This window comes from Anarhichas minor, unplaced genomic scaffold (genome assembly GCF_050575085.1).
Source record: "Anarhichas minor isolate MPS153535 unplaced genomic scaffold, ASM5057508v1 ptg000055l, whole genome shotgun sequence".
Classification (NCBI taxonomy): domain Eukaryota; kingdom Metazoa; phylum Chordata; class Actinopteri; order Perciformes; family Anarhichadidae; genus Anarhichas; species Anarhichas minor.
In genome coordinates, this window is record NW_027466501.1 from 4372765 (window position 1) to 4389082 (window position 16318).

Below are 16318 nucleotides of genomic sequence, written 5' to 3' on the forward strand. Positions count from 1 at the left end.
CTAAAAATAATTTTGTGTGTAATAAGCAATACTCATACAATTACAATTCTACATTGTAAATATTAATTAATTGCTGCAAATAAATATCACAATCAGTGTGTTTCCATAGAAGACGCGCTGTTTCGTAAAACGCGTATGCGGAACTGCAAAAGCCAAGAGGCACAGTCGCAACACGGAGTCGTTAACGGTGTAACAACGCAGCTCGTTTGCGGCACTTGGAGAGAGAGGCCCATGTGGTGTGTTAATGAGCGAGCCACAAACTTAAGCACTTTCAGAAACCTTTCGCTTGATAATTTTGGCGAATTGGCGAAACTATTTTTCTAAGATGTTGTTAAAAGCGGTGGACGGTGATGAAACGGCTGTCTTTACAACCACTGCCGGTAAGCACTAAAAGAGGCCAGGGGGGAAGTAGCTAGCTAAGCTACCAATGTTATATACGAAGATTATTGCTATACTCGTTAGCACGCAGCTAGAAAGCATACAGTAAGGACTAAGCTAATATTATCAGCTAGGTCCATTCAGAGCTCGGAAGAGTCCCTTTACTGTTAATAATGTATGTTCTCGGTTTATTCCAACTGTGTTTTTCCTGTGTTTCATAATGTTACCGAGCTGCTGCCCACTCATGGTTGCACTTGCTGCAGTGATTTTAATTTTTTTTTAGAAATCTTCAATTAGCTGAACACTTGCTAGCTTGATATTTAATACACTTACTTGGTTGATATTTCACTGGGCTTGTATATGTCCGCATGCCAGCCATTAATTACCGGACTGTTGTATAATGTCTGAACACCTGTTGTACCTTCAGATAGGTGACCATTATTAATAATGGCTAAAAGATTTTACATATTTCAATTTCAAATCTTTAAAATAAAAATGTAAAGGGATCTTTATGCGTTTGTATAACAACAACTGTCAAATATTGGTATTGGCCAAAAAGGAAAATCTAATATCCAGTGGGGCTTCTCACCTCTCTGTCCCCCCTCTCAGCCTCTGTGCAGATCCAGGTGGAACCTGTGGGTCGATGGTTCGAGGCCTACCTGAAGAGGAGGAACAGGACTGCATCTGCCTCCTTCCAGGAGCTGGAGGAGGAACAGGAGTCCTCCGAGGAGTCAGAGGATGAGGAGTTCCAGCTGGAGGAGTACTCGATGCTCCGAACACTTGACCCCAAAGACTGGAAGGTATCGGTCGAAATAAGAATATTACGTCACGGGGAGAGAAGTCTCTGCTTTCTTTTTAGTGCTGATGTATCACAGTAGGAGACACTCATAAAACATCCGATTTTTCATGTCAGCCTGCAGTTTTAATTTGTTGAGGAAATGTCTTAATGTTAATTATTTATTCTCTGGTAATCGCAGGTTTACGTCAGCTTTTCTCCGAATTAATCTTCCCATCCTCTTGAATAAAATGTAGCGGAGAGAAATGTGTGACTGCTAATCCCTCTGTTGTTTGATTGGGGAGCTTCAACAAATGCTGTGTGAAAATAGTGAAAGTTGTCCATCACAGGTCATAACGTGGCATCCTCAAACTGCTTATTCTGTCTGCACAATAGCAAACCCAAACATATTCAATCAACAATAATATAAAACAGCAAACGGGAATAAACCCTCACATCTGAGTAAATTTAAAGCATAAAAATGGTAAATTATTCATCATTTATCAAAATGGTTGTTAATTTCACCGAAGGATTCTTTAATCCTTGTTTCGGCACTAGCAGAAAGTAAGTCAGTTTAATTAATCCAACTCAGTTTGTAACAACGGTGTTCATAACTTGAGCCGAGATATGATGCAGCCAAGTGGTGAAAAGAAGACCTACTCGTGGTGATACATCTGTTGAATCAAATATAAAGTTCTGATCCATTTGAGTTATGAAATGGAATCCTTGACATCTGAATGAAACTGAGTACTCTTTGTATTACAGAGTCAGCCAGAGATGGTTTACTACTTACTTCCTGACTAAACTTAAAACACAGAGCCAACCTCTTTGGGTCCATCTCATTTCCGAGTTGAGGCGATGCAGCAACCTGAATTGTCGTCCCTTTGCTCTGTTGCATATAGAAACGTGTTTGAGGTAGTTTATATTTCAGCCATAGATGATCAAATGACATCACTCTGACCTCAAAATTGTAATTGTAATTTTTTTAAATGGCAGTAATTCTGTGATTCCAGCTTTTTAAATGTGAGGATTCTTTTAGTCTTTATGAGAGTAAACTGAATATCTTTAGCTTTTGGACTGAAGGCATCACAGTGTGCTCCGAGAAATACATGACATTCTAAAGACCAAACAATCCAAGTAAGGGATGATGACAATAGTTGCTAGCTGCAGCCCTACGCTCATGAACCACTTTCTGTGATATTTGATGAATAGTTCTATTCCTGAACTGGACACTCATTCTACTAGTATGTGAGGAACCTTTCATATGCCGTAGAGTTCCTTTATAGACTGCTTGTCATTTGAACTATTTCCTCTCTTGACTTGTTTGTCAGAATCAAGATCACTACTCTGTCCTCGGGGTCCCACACTTGAGGTACAAAGCCACACAGAAGCAGATCAAAGCTGCCCGTGAGTACATTTCTCTCCTCCTGCTTGTGTGGTTTATTTCTCAGGATGGTGGAAATGACTAATCCTGGTCTCGTTCTCTGCTGTTTCTCAACAGACAAAGCGATCGTGTTGAAGCACCATCCTGACAAGAGAAAAGCTACAGGAGAGCAGATCGTAGAGGGAGACAACGACTACTTCACCTGCATCACTAAAGGTAAAGCACAGCCTCTCATTGTTATCAGCGCTGATGTTATTACTGGAGGGCCCTGAACTCACTGTTGCAGCTTTCTGTCGTTGTGTGTACCTCAGCTATAGAAACCCTGTCGGACCCCGTGAAGAGGAGAGCCTTCGACAGTGTCGACCCCACCTTTGACAACGCCGTGCCTTCAAAGAACGAAGGCAAAGACAACTTTTGGGAGGTGTTTTCTCCCGTGTTCGAGAGAAATGCCAGGTGGTCTTCCAAAAAGCACGTGCCCAAACTCGGAACTATGGAATCCTCCTTCGAAGACGTCGACAATTTTTACTCTTTTTGGTAAAAAGCAAGAATAGTTGATTTGATTAGAGGGATCTTAGTGATTGGCTGGTGTCAGAAAAAAGGAGTTTGAGAAGAGAGCGTTTTAACTTGTTGGTCATTTTTTGTTAAAGGTACAACTTTGATTCATGGAGGGAGTTCTCATACCTGGACGAAGAGGAGAAGGAAAAGGCTGAATGGTAAGTGTGTTTCTTCTGTCTGCTGCACTGAAACACACTAAAGAGCCTGTGTTCATAGCTTTAGTCTCTGGCTGACATGTTTTCACTTTGTCATACAGTCGAGATGAGAGGAGATGGATCGACAAGCAGAACCGAGCCTCCAGAGGTCAGAGGAAGAAGGAGGAGATGAACAGAATGCGAACACTAGTTGGTACAGTCCCTCGGCCAGCACACTGCAAGATGAATGAAACGCGTTCAAAATATCATAACGCTACATTCAATGTCAAGTAAAATAACCGGCATCTAAAAATATCACTGAGACTGATGAGTTGTATTGCCTCACTGCAGATACCGCCTACAATGGTGACCCTAGAATAAAGAAATTCAAAGAAGAAGAAAAGGCCAGGAAGGAGTCTGAGAAGAAGGCGAAAGTGGAAGCCAAGAAGAGGGAGCAGGAGGAGAAGGAGCGAGTAAGTCTCATTCAGTCATCCTCAACCACTCCGTCTGTAGGAGGCAAATCACTGTTAGTCCGCTTCTCAACACTTTGACTTCCCCGTCATTGACCTCAATCCCAACTCCAATGGTCCTACTGAAGATGTAAATCAGCTCAGTAATATATACTCATTTTCTAAAACAGCTGGTCACTATCATTTTTAACAAACGTTACTCGAACAGGAGGAAATAGTCTCCAACGAGTGCACTATTTTCAGCGGCGGATCAATCCACGTTTGGTGCTCTACGGCTGATTTGACTATGATGCCACATGAGGGAGCCTGGATGTTGCTATTGTTCTGATGATTGCAGGATGCTTATAACTTTGAATCCAATGTGAAAAGTTAGAGTTCATTCTGCTTGTTTTACCGATGAGGGGAACAAACGAAAGCCTGTCGACTCCGCTTTAATGCATTTATTTGGTTTCATGTATGAAGTATTTAACACGTATGTTTTTATCAAACATAAATCTCTTCAAATGGCTGGTTCACCTATTGAATATATTATAAGGGGATGAGGAAATGGCAGTAAAAATGGTCAGGAATGTTCATTTATGAACAAATTCCCTCTTGTGATTTATAGATGAGGTCTACGGTGAATTGGAACAATTGGAAGTAAAAACGTGCCAATAGAATTACTGACGCCTAAATGGAACAAAGTCGTCATTAATATTATTAAAATGTCTGCAGGGAAAATCAGGTAATGGACTGTAATGTCCTAGACAGACTGCTTAAGCCACCATCAACTTCTCACCAGTAGACCAGTTCTCTTGTGTTCAGGGTTTGCTTTGCTTTTGGAATGATTTTGTCCCTTTTTGCAGAAGCTCATCAGTCAGTTTCCTGTGTGTTTTACAGGCCCGGCAGGCAGAGCTGGATGCTGCTCGTTTGGCAAAGGAGAAGGAGGAAGAGGAGGCCAAGCAGGTCGCTCAGCAGGTCAAGAAAGAGAAGGAGATCCAGAAGAAGGCTTTCAAGAAGGAGAGGCAGAAACTCAGGACCACCTGCAAGGTGGATTCTAATAGGAGCTCTTCAGATCTGGTGGAGTGCTGTCTGACAGTTGAGACCTGCATTAGTCTTAGTGCTGAAGTTAAAGTTGTTTTTCTCCCTCCACAGAACTGGAACTACTTTGCTGACAATGAGGCTGATAATGTGAAAATGATGGAGGAAGTGGAGAAGCTCTGCGATCGTCTGGAGCTGACCAGGTACAGTCAACTACAAGATCACCACTCGGATGAAGTTCAATGCTTGCAAACTTGTTTTGGACACATTTCTGATAAACCATCAACGGCTCATTGTATACAGTGACATGGCTACGTGGACTAACTGAATCCACAAGAGTCATCTTTCCAGTCGTACCCAATTTATGCACTGAGAAGACTGTTTAGGTCTGCAGAAATCAAGTTTGCTTTGTGTAAAGGGAGACTCATTGGTGCCCATAGAAGCCCTGTGAGCACAGCATGACACGGTACCAATGAGTTCATGAAGGCCACTAATGACGATGGCCCTCGTCCTCTTGTCCTCGGATAAGATGAGCGTAACATTAACTAGCCCTCACATTTATTACATATATTATTTATTTTTGATTATTTTGAACATGTAACAAAAAAGTAAACTTTCAATTTACAAATTCTCAAATAATATAAACTAACAACGTAAATATATATTACATGTCCGAAAAGAAGCAGGACGAAGTATATGATCCAAAACATCTCATAACATTTATCATAAATACAACTCCCAACCTAAATATGCAGCATCCGTCAACCCTCGTTCCTGTGTGAAGACAAACATGTTTCTATTGTCCTCGTAGTGATGCAACAATGTGCCTTGTTCTTCCCAGAACTACAACATGCACATATTTTTTTCTGCCTGTGTAGCTCTATATTCTATGAATTTACTCTATAAAATAGTAATTAGTATTTTTTTGTTTCTGCTGTATTGTTTCATTGGACAGTTTTTGCTGTACAATGTTTTTAATTAAACTATACTCCAGTAATGTATGTGATATATGAGACGTGTAACCGTATTTCATGTCACTTGTTTCCAGCCTGCAGTCCCTCAATGACATCCTGGCCTCAGGCTCAAAAGAGGACAGCAAGGTAGTCGTGGAGAAGCAGGTAAAAATGCACTTTTGTTTTTAAAGATCTTTTATTTGATAAGGAGACCCGCACATGTCAATGAGTGTCAGCCGATGTATGCAAACATGTTGACGCTCCTCCCCTCAGGTGCAGGAGGTGAACGCCCAGCTGCAGAGGGAGAAGGAGGCCGAGGTCCAGATGAGGCAGGCGGCCCGCAGTGCTGAGCAGGCCAGCGGGGCAGGAGGAGCGGGGGGGAAGGGCTGGAATGAGGAGGACCTCCAGCTGCTCATCAAAGCGGTCAACCTGTTCCCCGCTGGGACCAATGCCAGGTAGACACAGTAGTGGTGTGAATCTGCTCCAACGTCATCCAAACCAGCAACAAGACACCGACCTGAACTCATTATTCTCTCATCCCTCCATTAGCCTCTGTAGCTATGTAGCTATGAAAACACAAGTATTGGTGTTTTCTTTAACAATTTACTCTTTTCTTTTGTGGCAGACTGTGCTGACTATAACTTACATTTTTCATGAATTTTAAAGAACAATTTCACATCTTGTTTTTACAACATACTATAATACGACTTCTTCATAGTGATGTAAATCTGTATCATAAATAAAATAGACGTATTGCAGGATTAGGTCAAAACCATCTGTTTAATGACCGACTAAGCTTCTTCTTCTCTTTGCTGATTCTGTCTCATAATCAGCCACAAAATATAACGGACCTGATCTGACACGATGTTATCATTGAGTCTGTATCAAATTGAGTCCATTTCAAAAGCAGTTAAAAATGAATTGTGATAATTTAAGGAGAATTTACAAATGCTTGGTGCAATGGATGTCAAATATTTTATTTCCTTTCAGATGGGAAGTTATTGCCAACTATATGAACCTCCACTCCACCAGTGGCATGAAGAGGACCGCCAAAGATGTCATCAACAAAGCCAAGAATCTACAGCGGCTAGGTGAGCTCAGATATGAAGAACACAGTAAACACCAAGTCATGTTTCAATGAATAATGCTAATAAAGCCTGTAGATGGGTATGTATTAATGGATCTTAAAACGTGTTATATTTTTGGGTTCATGTCACCTCCACAGATCCAGTGCAGAAAGATGAGATCAACCGAAAAGCCTTCGAGAAGTTCAAGAAGGAACATTCTTGTGTTGCACCCACCATAGACAATGCTGTTCCCTCAGAGAGATTTGATGGTAAGTGGAGCTCTGATAGACTCACAGGTCTAATGTAACAATGTGCCGCATTAACCCGCTGTGTGTGTGTGTGTGTGTGTCAGGCTCTGGTAGTGATGGGAACGCTGCCTCCTGGAACACTGAGGAACAGAAGCTTCTGGAACAAGCCCTGAAAACGTTCCCAGTCAGCACAGCGGAGAGGTGGGAGAAGATTGCTGCTGCAGTCCCAGGACGGAGTAAGAAAGACTGTATGAAGAGGTACAAGGTAAGTTTCCAGCCAACTCTAAAGCGTAGGGATGTTACTGGGCTGCTGCTCATATTTTGTTCCTTTAGGCTAAATTTAACACCTTTCCCTGACAGGAACTGGTGGAGATGGTTAAAGCCAAGAAAGCGGCACAGGGAGTTGGAGGAAAGAGTAAAAAATGACAAGAACCTCAAAGAATAGTATTCGTGTTATTTTAACATTATTGTGTTCTTTATTTTATAATAAAAATTAAAGGAGGAAAAATACTACGAATGGTCATTCAGTTTGTTTATTTCTGTACAGTGCGAGTCGTTTATCCTCGGTGCTGGTTTGTTCATGTTCTCATCCAGAACATTCCACTGCGGATCTGGTTGTAGTCTGGCAGCTGTTCAATTGGACCTGAGAAGAAAAGTTGAGGAATCTACAGTTTTACATCTCTGTAACACTGTTCGCATTCAAAGTGAGTGCCGCAATATTACAGTAAATCCAATTGGGACAAATGGCAACAGACATACCAACTGCTGCGATGGCAGGAGCCTTGTTGTAGATATATTTGGTACACACGTCCTTAATGGTCGTCGCATCAATGGCCTGAGGCAGGAAGAAAAAAAAAAAATGTACAATTTTAAATACAGCGCTGGATTGTGCTTTTCTTTCACAATTTCCCATGAATCATGTCATAGGCCATAACATCTAACAGTTAAGAAACAAGGTGATTTATCATCCCATCAATATCCCTCAGCCTCTTAATCTGACATGACTTCAGAAGCCTAATATTTGGAAACATTACAGGTTGTCTTATTGAACGAACGCCCTTACATTTGAGCCTCTGTATGTTCCAAGTGTATCCACTCACATCAATTCTGGCCTCCAGCTCATGCAGAGGGATCCTACGACTGTAGCACAGCATCTGTCTGCCAATGTCCTCGCAGATCGGAGTGGATCCTGGAGTCAATAAATGTGTTTATGGCATTTTGCCTGCACATGACAGATCTCAAACTAGAATTACCACCTTGCATCCATGTCTTTCCAAAATGTAATTTCTATCATTTGTGTGGAGTTGTCTTAATTAGCATATTAATTCATGAGTTATGGTCACAGTGACCTTTGTTCATCATTGAGTCCAAGTGGATGTTTGTTTACCATCCAGATGCAGGAGCATGTTGGTCTTGAGCAGGTTTTTGGCCCGTGCCACCTCGCTCTCCGTCACACTCGTGCAAAGAGACATCCTAACAGGGAGCAACAAGATTCATCCTGTTTAATATTTAGACCTGCGAGTAAACAGCAGCTACACAAACTAAGTGTTCATTGTTTAAAAAGGTACCATTACTGTATATCTGTGTACTCACCATTCCATCTGAGTGAAATGCATCATGTCGTCGATGGTGCCGGGCTCACACACCATGTAGAGCCCCCACAGGCCTGTGTCTGTGTAGCAGGTGTTGAAGGACTGGAAGCTGTGGCACAGATTCCCCTGACAGGCCATCTGAGCCAGTTTACTGGACAGATTCTGGGTTCACAAAGGACACAAGCAGGTGGGAAGCCCAACCACATACGGGACACACCGTTAGAAGCAAACCGGTGTGGCAGGTTTTATAGTTGAGTGGGACAGACTGTAAATATGATGGGACAACACCAAAGAATATTTTTGTACTCTGATTTGGAAGTCTTCAGGCTCTGTCCTCAAGATGTCATTTCAAATGATTTACTTGTTTTTGTCAAAACAGCTTCAATAACTAAATGAAATGTTAATGAATAAATATCCTCTGGTTCCATCTTTAACCCTTAATGTTTCTGAGTAAATGTAATATGACAGGCTGAACACACGTGAGCCGTCCTCTTTGTTTACGTCTATGCTTCCACTGGTTGTCACATTGCAATGAATTGTGGGTAATTCCCTTGGGCAAAGTCTGCATCTAATGTTGACTTACAGAAAGTGTTCATAAAGGGCTCAAAATGTCTGCCAGAGCCTCAAACACGACGATTTGACAGAACTAAACCCTCACGGACTTTATGGGAGCACACCTCAACGTCTGGAGATTGGGTTTAGGCCAGAGAGCCAGAAAGGATATGAGTCAATGATAAAAATTGTTGCGAGAAATTTAAATTGTGATCATGTGTTAACCATTTTGCTTTAAGAAATTGCTAAATCATTTTATCGCCTTAAGAAAAAAAACATTCACATCTTTGCTACAGTCACACGACTGCATTTCTGTCGAGCCTCCAAACTACTGCAGCGATGTCAAACTCCTAAAGCGAAGACATTTGAAAGCAATGATGAAGAAGTTCACGTTCTTTCAACCAAATTGTTGGAACAGTGGAAAGAAGGTGGTTCTGGTGAATCAGGCTGTGCCTGTGATGGTAAAAACTACTTCAAGACAAGCCGATAGTCGCATAAACTATTCAATTTATTGTGGAAATAATGACCCATCCCTAATAAACGGGTGTGTTTTATGGCCGACAATTCTAACCGCAGAAGGATCAAACATTTGCACACGTCACTAAATCTTGTTTATCACGACATGTAACAAGCCGTATTGAAGTCGTCTTGTACAGCTTGGTGTAATTAATGCAAACTAAATGAATTGGAGTTGGGTCAACTTCACTGAGGTCTCATCAGTACTCACCACACCTCCACCAAACGAGCGGTCCCAGTTTCCTATCAGTGTATTAGCCACCATGAGGGGGATGGTGTCGGGGTGTGACCATCCAACCGCCTCCACTGCAATGGCGATATGAGCCAGAGGCATCTTGTCGTCACGCACACGGATCTGAAGCGACAGCAACACATTCACTCACTTGCTCCACCGTCTAACACTGTTCTATTCCAACAGATCATTTCTTAGAAATAAACAGTTGTCAGTGTTCTTGTTTTTTTTATTTATATGGGAAATATTAAGTGTTATTAATAAAGCACTTTCAAGGCACCGACCATGAACCTCAACACCCCTGGTTCAAGCTCTGTTTGCATAGCTCCTCCTTGGCCCTGTCATCTCTCTCTAGTACCATCTAATAATAAAACATACTCTACGATTTACATGACAAAATTAAATACATTTTTAAGAAAAAGAGAAAACTCAAACAACAATAAATCGTAGTATTATCTGAAGACTTCAACCTTACCTCACTTCCTGTGAAGAGGCATGGAGGAAGTGCCGGGGCTTCACCTTTATATCTGCCAGGGAGTTTTCCAAAATGATGCTTGGCCAAATCATTGAGCTCATTGTGTGAAACCCCTGATCCAAAACACACCACAAGGTCTTTAAGATCAGAACGACCTCACGGTGTATGTTACACTGGTGTGAGTTATGAACAATCAGCAGTAATATCAATTCACTTTAGTCTAATAAAGGAAATACCCCAAAGACCAAGACTCCAAGACTACATGACACACACGACAGACACCGTTTGTCTGTGCACTTTATTTGATATTTTCTACTTTTTGCACTGTTGACTGTTTAATGTTGTGATTCAACATGAGCCTACTACTCCCCAGTAGTGTGAAATACATAAAGGCGCCAATGACAGATGCCGTTAATAATATCCCAGAAACAATGGGGGTTTGTGCTTTTATATCGAACTAAAATGTGAACTTATAACCAAACACGTGAGGAGAGAAACAGCTCTGACCTCCAGCAGCAGCCAGCACGATTCTGGGGCCTTTGTAGTGAGTAGTGATGTACTCCACCAGGTCACCTCTGTTGATTGTTCTGCAATCAAATACAGCAGGAAAAAACACATTATATTGAGAGATCACGTGTTCTGGGGAGCAAGGCGGTTTTGCATTTGAAATGAACGTTTGCTCTTACTTGATGTTCTCGGTGGGGCCCAGGATGGTCCTGCCCAGAGCTGTGGACTGGTACGCAGTAGCGTGCAGGTAGTCAAAGACCACTTCCTGCAGATTGGTCTCTACTTCCTGCATCTCTCTGAGGATCACCCCTCGCTCCCTCTCGATCTCTGCTTCACCCAGTGTGCTGTTCTGGATGATGTCCGCCAGGATCTCCACAGCTTGGGAGAAAAGAAAACAGGAGCTTTTTATTTGGATAAATGGAGCTGTCATTTTTTTCATTACTCCAACAAATAGGTCTGTGTTCGGTGTTTTGCTATATTGGCAAAATGCAATCAATTTTGATTGTTAGACTTTTTAATAACCTTTAAATACATGGAACTTTCATTTTGTGTTGATTCTGGTGGCCCCAGTGGACAACATCGGTAGTGTTTCCATGAGCACCATTGTGTCGTAGAGATCTGCAGCTGCCAGACTCCCTTTAGAAAACCTCTCGTATTACTGCAGCACGGTCCGACAGGCTGCCTCAGTCCTGGGTATGAAGTCATTTCTGGTGACCCTGTATGCCATAAATTGTTTCGTCTGATTTTGCGGGGAATCCGACCTAACAATCCCAGTATCGAAATAGCCGGTGGTCTCGTATGCTTATGTAGGTCTTAACGAGGCATCAGAGATTGTTTCATTACTAGTTTATAGTTCCTTGAAGTACCTTTAAGTTATAAAAAAATAACCAACTCCATCAATAAATAACTGAATCGACTTTGATGACATAGTTGAAGTGATTTTGTGATTTCTTCAGGACATGACCTATCCTTATGGTCATCACTACATGTCAGTGGGGCCTTAATCTCACTGCTCTGTACCTCGTGGAAGATCTTTAGAGAAAGCTTTGGCGTAATACACAGTTTGCTCTCGGGACGTGTAGGCGTTCAGGTGAGCCCCCATGTTCTCAATCTCCAACTCCAGATCCAGCTGGGAGCGCTTCCTGGTGCCCTGTCACACACAGAGGGTGTGGAAAACAAGACATATCATTTATCATGACCATTACATTTATGCAATTATTTTTGCGTTATGTCAACCTAAACAATTCCACTGCGTCTCTTTTTTTAATTTCTTCTTTATAATTGTTGCAAATGTGCAAATAAGAAACAATAGAAGACAAACCAGTTAAAAACTGCACTGTGCTGTTACCATCTCACCTTAAATGCCATGTGTTCCAGGAAGTGTGCGGTGCCATTATTTCTCTCATTCTCGTAGCGACTGCCGGCGTCTATCCAGAGGCCCACCTGGACAGAGTCAGTCATGAATATCCAGATTAATATCTACACACTCTCTGCGGCTGCTGTACCAGAACTTCAGACTGAGATCTGAGATGAGGCCGTCTTCTGTAATGACGGAGCTCAACTCTTTATTAGCTTTGGGATAAACCCTTGAAATGAGCCGACTTGTGGCCTTGAGATGCTTAGCTACAATATTTTGAAACAAAACCACTGAGCTCTTTTATATTTCTGGTTGAGTAACAATATTGCCTAAATTTGCAACTCATCATTGGTGACTAATTATACATTTAAGAGGAATCACCAGCTAAAAGGTGCAAACAATATTGTCCTTTAACGTTACATTACGGTATGGAAGCAAGACCAGGTTTAGTCTTTTGATTTGTTCCTCTAAAAACTAAAACAAATACTTGTGTCTTGAATTTCGTTATTATTGTTTGGGCATGAGAGGGTAAAAAAAAAGCATTTAATATGATTTATGCATTTGTATTTTTCGATATTATTATTATAAATACATAAAGGTAGCACGTAAACAGCAATGCTCGGTGTGTGTGTGTGTGTTTATCACGGTAACTTGTGTCTTACCGTGCAGGTGGTAAGCCCAGCGTCCTCAGAAGACACTCGGAGTCCGTTTTCCAAAGTGGTCACTTTGGTTTCAGGAACATTGAGAGCCACATGCTGAGCGGCCTGAGTAGCCAATAGTCGGTGCGGTCCAGCTGTGAGCTGCAGGTGGAGGTGGAGGACACACAGCAATTAACAGTCATGATGATACTGCAAATCTAGGACAGTGACGTCAGCTGTCACTGACCAAATGCCGCGAACATGATTTTAACTAACCTATTAAAAACCTATGTCGTAGTTTTAAACTGTGCTACACCGGTCAAACTTCGGATATTACTTTTAAGAATTCATCCCGCAATAGCCCAGGATGTAGCAGCTGTTAGCTAACTTGTTAGCAAACACTGAGCCTGACCGGCCATGCCGAGGGGTTTTCCTCCGTTTAACTGTGCAGTGATAACTGTCGAGGAAGTGCTGTATCACGCACAAGCCCGTTAACACGTACTTCTTACCCTGCTTAAATAATTTGTCTTCAGTAAATGTCTTTGAAGATATTTCCCAGCAGACGTGAGGCGCTGTAAGGACGCCGCCATATTGTTTATCTGTCACACTGCGCAAGCGCCGTCTTCAATGACGCAATCATACGCAAGATCTTCCGGAGATAGCGATGTGGTTTTATAAAGAAAATAAAAGCCAGAAGGCTATTCAAAATACCATAGATAAAAGTAGTCCTACAAAAGTTATAATACACATTTTAATGGTGGAGCAACAACCTGTAATTACGGTGCAGGACAAACATCTAAGAGGGCACATTTACATTCTACCAATGGATAGATGCTCTTTGACTTCTATTCTCTATTTTTACTTCTATATTCACAATTAGAGGTCGTCAAAATATATATTTCCCACTTTTTTAATCATATATATATAATATATATATAAATATACTTGACTTTGTTTGTGTTGTTGTTTGAAGAAAGTGACCCAGTGGTCAGGTTTATTTTGAAAGGGTGTGACAGTTGGAAGGCGGAAGGGTGGCTTTAGTCTAGCGCGAATTCTCTCCAGCGGGTCTCAAGATTGTCAACCTCATCATAGCTGTTCACAGTGAGTGGAAGAGCCAAGCAAGACTGAAGTACAATTTCATGCAAAGCACAGAGTCAGCTAACGTTACCACCTAACGTGCCACATATATGAATGCATTTCTGTTTTAACTGAGAGTAGTTTGATTCTTTGCCGGGTTTAATATTAAGTTCCGTAGCATCGCTAGCTTCTAACTAATGGTTGTGTTAGCTATTGTTGCTAATTCGTAGCCTAAACTTTAGCTGATGCATTAAACCAGCAGTCAAAGCAAGTATCTGTGGTGTGGCTTCCAGAAAAGAAATGGCTGGTGGCGGAGATCTAATGGAAGGTGATCTGGAAGATGGGGAGATTTCCGAGTCCAGCTCGGAAACTGAGATGGGAACCGCCGCCGCAGCGCAAGCTCGACCCCAGGTTCCTCCAGCTTTCAGCGGGCAGTCCTTCCACGACAGAGCCGCTGCCCAGCATTCTGCCGCTGCCTACCGCAGCACTGGTAGGACGGTGGAGTCCAGCGACAGTGACCCAGACTCGTCAGACGAGGAGGCGACTGTTTGGCGCCGGAAGCGGCAGAAAGTATCCAACGTCCCCCAGCGGCCTGCCTGCACCACCCGGTCGGAGCCGACCCGCATGCCCGTCCCCGGCGCGCCTGGAGGCCGCAAGGTGAACAACATTTGGGGCTCTGTGGTCCAGGAGCAGTGCCAGGATGCCGTCGCTGCAGAGCTGGGCATATTTGGCATGGAAGGTGAAGTGAGCATGTCCAGCAGAAACGTGGAGACGTATAACTTTGTTCTGGCCCGTAAGATAATGGAGAAGGAGAGGGAGCAGGAGAGACAGGCGAATAATGATGGAGAAGTGAGCATGCTGGACGCTCAGCTGGAGGAGTACATGAAGGGCCGGGACTCGGAGGAGAGGGCAGGAGCTGATGCCAAGAGGAAGAGGCCAGCTAAAGAGAGACTGGGCCCCCGGGCGGAGATGGACATCAAGGGCCGGTATGAGATCACAGAGGACGACCCCGAAGATAAGGTGACGGACGAGATAGCACACAGGCTGCAAGAGCCAAAGAAAGACCTGATAGAGCGCATTGTCAAAATCATCGGAAAGAAAAAAGCCATAGAGCTGCTCGGAGAGACGGCCACACTGGAGGAAAGCGGCGGTGTATACACCATGGACGGCAGCAGGCGAAGGACGCCTGGTGGGGTGTATCTCAACCTGCTGAAGAACACACCCAGCATCAGCAAGTCCCAGGTCCGGAAGGTATTTTCTGAGGAAAACCAGAAAGATTACAAGAGCAAGAAGGCCGCCCATAAGAGGAGGCGGCACATGGTGGCCAAGAAGATGAAGCAGGCCATCGGCACACTGAACCTGCAGGAGCACGATGATGTCTCCAGGGAGACTTTCGCCAGTGACACTAATGAGGCCTTGGAGTCATTAGAGGACGCTGCTGAAGAGGAAGAGGAAGAGGAGGGTCAGGAGGAAGCTGCTGTGGGCACTGAGGAGATGGCAGCGGTGGTCTACAACTCTGCAGACCTGGAGGTCTTTTGAGGGATGCCTGCTGTCTGAACTCTGGGAGGTTTGAACAAGGACATTTAGGATTAAAAGTACAACACCACACTGCATAAGTACATTCTCTACCGAGTACAGAATCTCACCGGAGTGTCCTTTTTTCTTTTTTTTCCCATAGCAATAAAAGGACAGCTTATGTTAAAAGTAATATTGGTTTCGTTCGGTACAGCATGGATTTGTAGATTTCAGCACATGTAAACAGTGATTTGAGATACAAATGTTGTTTGCCATTCAATCAAGTTTTTACTAATCAAAAACGTACCTATGTTGTTGTAGCTTATTGGAGTAACAGTGACGCACTCTTGTTAGTTCTCAAATATAGTTTTTTTTTTTTTTTTTTTTTAACAAGGTTTCATTAGGATAGAATGAGATCTGGATTTATTAAAATAATTTGTGTGCAGCATAAATAAAGGTGACTCAAGTACAATTGCCTCAAATTCCAATGATTGCTCACTGGGGTTTTTCACTGTAGATTAATTCCAGAAGCATTGTGATACAGAATCAGTCCCTGAAAGCTGAGTGTTTTTCAGCAGTTCAGGATGGTTGGGCTGAGTATCACAGAGAATCACGTTGGTTTCTCAGACGTTTGTCCACTAGATGGCAGACACACACTATCACGAGGACCAAGTGCCTGATGTTTAGATAAAGTATTGATCCCATACAAGTAAACGAAAGGATACAATACAAGAAGCAGTTTAATCTGTTAGTAAATACACTGTATACCAGAAGAAGCATGTGATGGAAGGTGCTATACACAATATACAAACGGTATATACAAATATGTAGTGTGATATCAAAATCAATTCAGAAATTAAGCCACATAAGAGA

General features: G+C 42.6%; 3 protein-coding genes across 4 annotated transcripts; 2 read left to right on the forward strand and 1 right to left on the reverse strand.

Moving 5' to 3' along the window:
• Positions 1-188: 188 nt before the first annotated feature.
• dnajc2 (DnaJ (Hsp40) homolog, subfamily C, member 2) lies at positions 189-7497 on the forward strand. The gene is made up of 16 exons (XM_076076113.1): positions 189-380; positions 988-1178; positions 2485-2560; positions 2655-2753; positions 2849-3071; positions 3185-3250; positions 3349-3440; positions 3578-3699; positions 4576-4725; positions 4831-4919; positions 5765-5834; positions 5943-6124; positions 6660-6760; positions 6895-7005; positions 7089-7249; positions 7345-7497. The coding sequence occupies exons 1-16, from the start codon at positions 326-328 to the stop codon at positions 7408-7410; spliced, it is 1854 nt and encodes a 617-aa protein (XP_075932228.1). The 5' UTR covers positions 189-325; the 3' UTR covers positions 7411-7497.
• Positions 7427-13510, reverse strand: pmpcb (peptidase, mitochondrial processing subunit beta). Of its 2 annotated transcripts, none has more exons than XM_076076114.1 (13): positions 13363-13510; positions 12878-13015; positions 12215-12301; positions 11879-12008; positions 11038-11236; positions 10859-10938; positions 10352-10464; positions 9856-9999; positions 8578-8738; positions 8372-8457; positions 8085-8173; positions 7744-7819; positions 7427-7627 (listed from the first exon to the last, which is right to left on the reverse strand). In XM_076076114.1, the coding sequence occupies exons 1-13, from the start codon at positions 13441-13443 to the stop codon at positions 7563-7565; spliced, it is 1449 nt and encodes a 482-aa protein (XP_075932229.1). In that variant the 5' UTR covers positions 13444-13510; the 3' UTR covers positions 7427-7562. The 2 variants fall into 2 exon arrangements, 1 of the variants encoding a protein (XP_075932229.1); XR_012947435.1 differs by having other exon boundaries at positions 7502-7627; positions 8048-8173.
• A 364-nt stretch (positions 13511-13874) lies between these two features.
• On the forward strand, positions 13875-15917 carry phax (phosphorylated adaptor for RNA export). Its single transcript, XM_076076118.1, has 2 exons — positions 13875-13954; positions 14224-15917. Exon 2 carries the CDS (start codon positions 14231-14233, stop codon positions 15467-15469), a length of 1239 nt encoding a protein of 412 aa, XP_075932233.1. The 5' UTR covers positions 13875-13954; positions 14224-14230; the 3' UTR covers positions 15470-15917.
• The last annotated feature ends 401 nt before the right edge of the window (positions 15918-16318 follow it).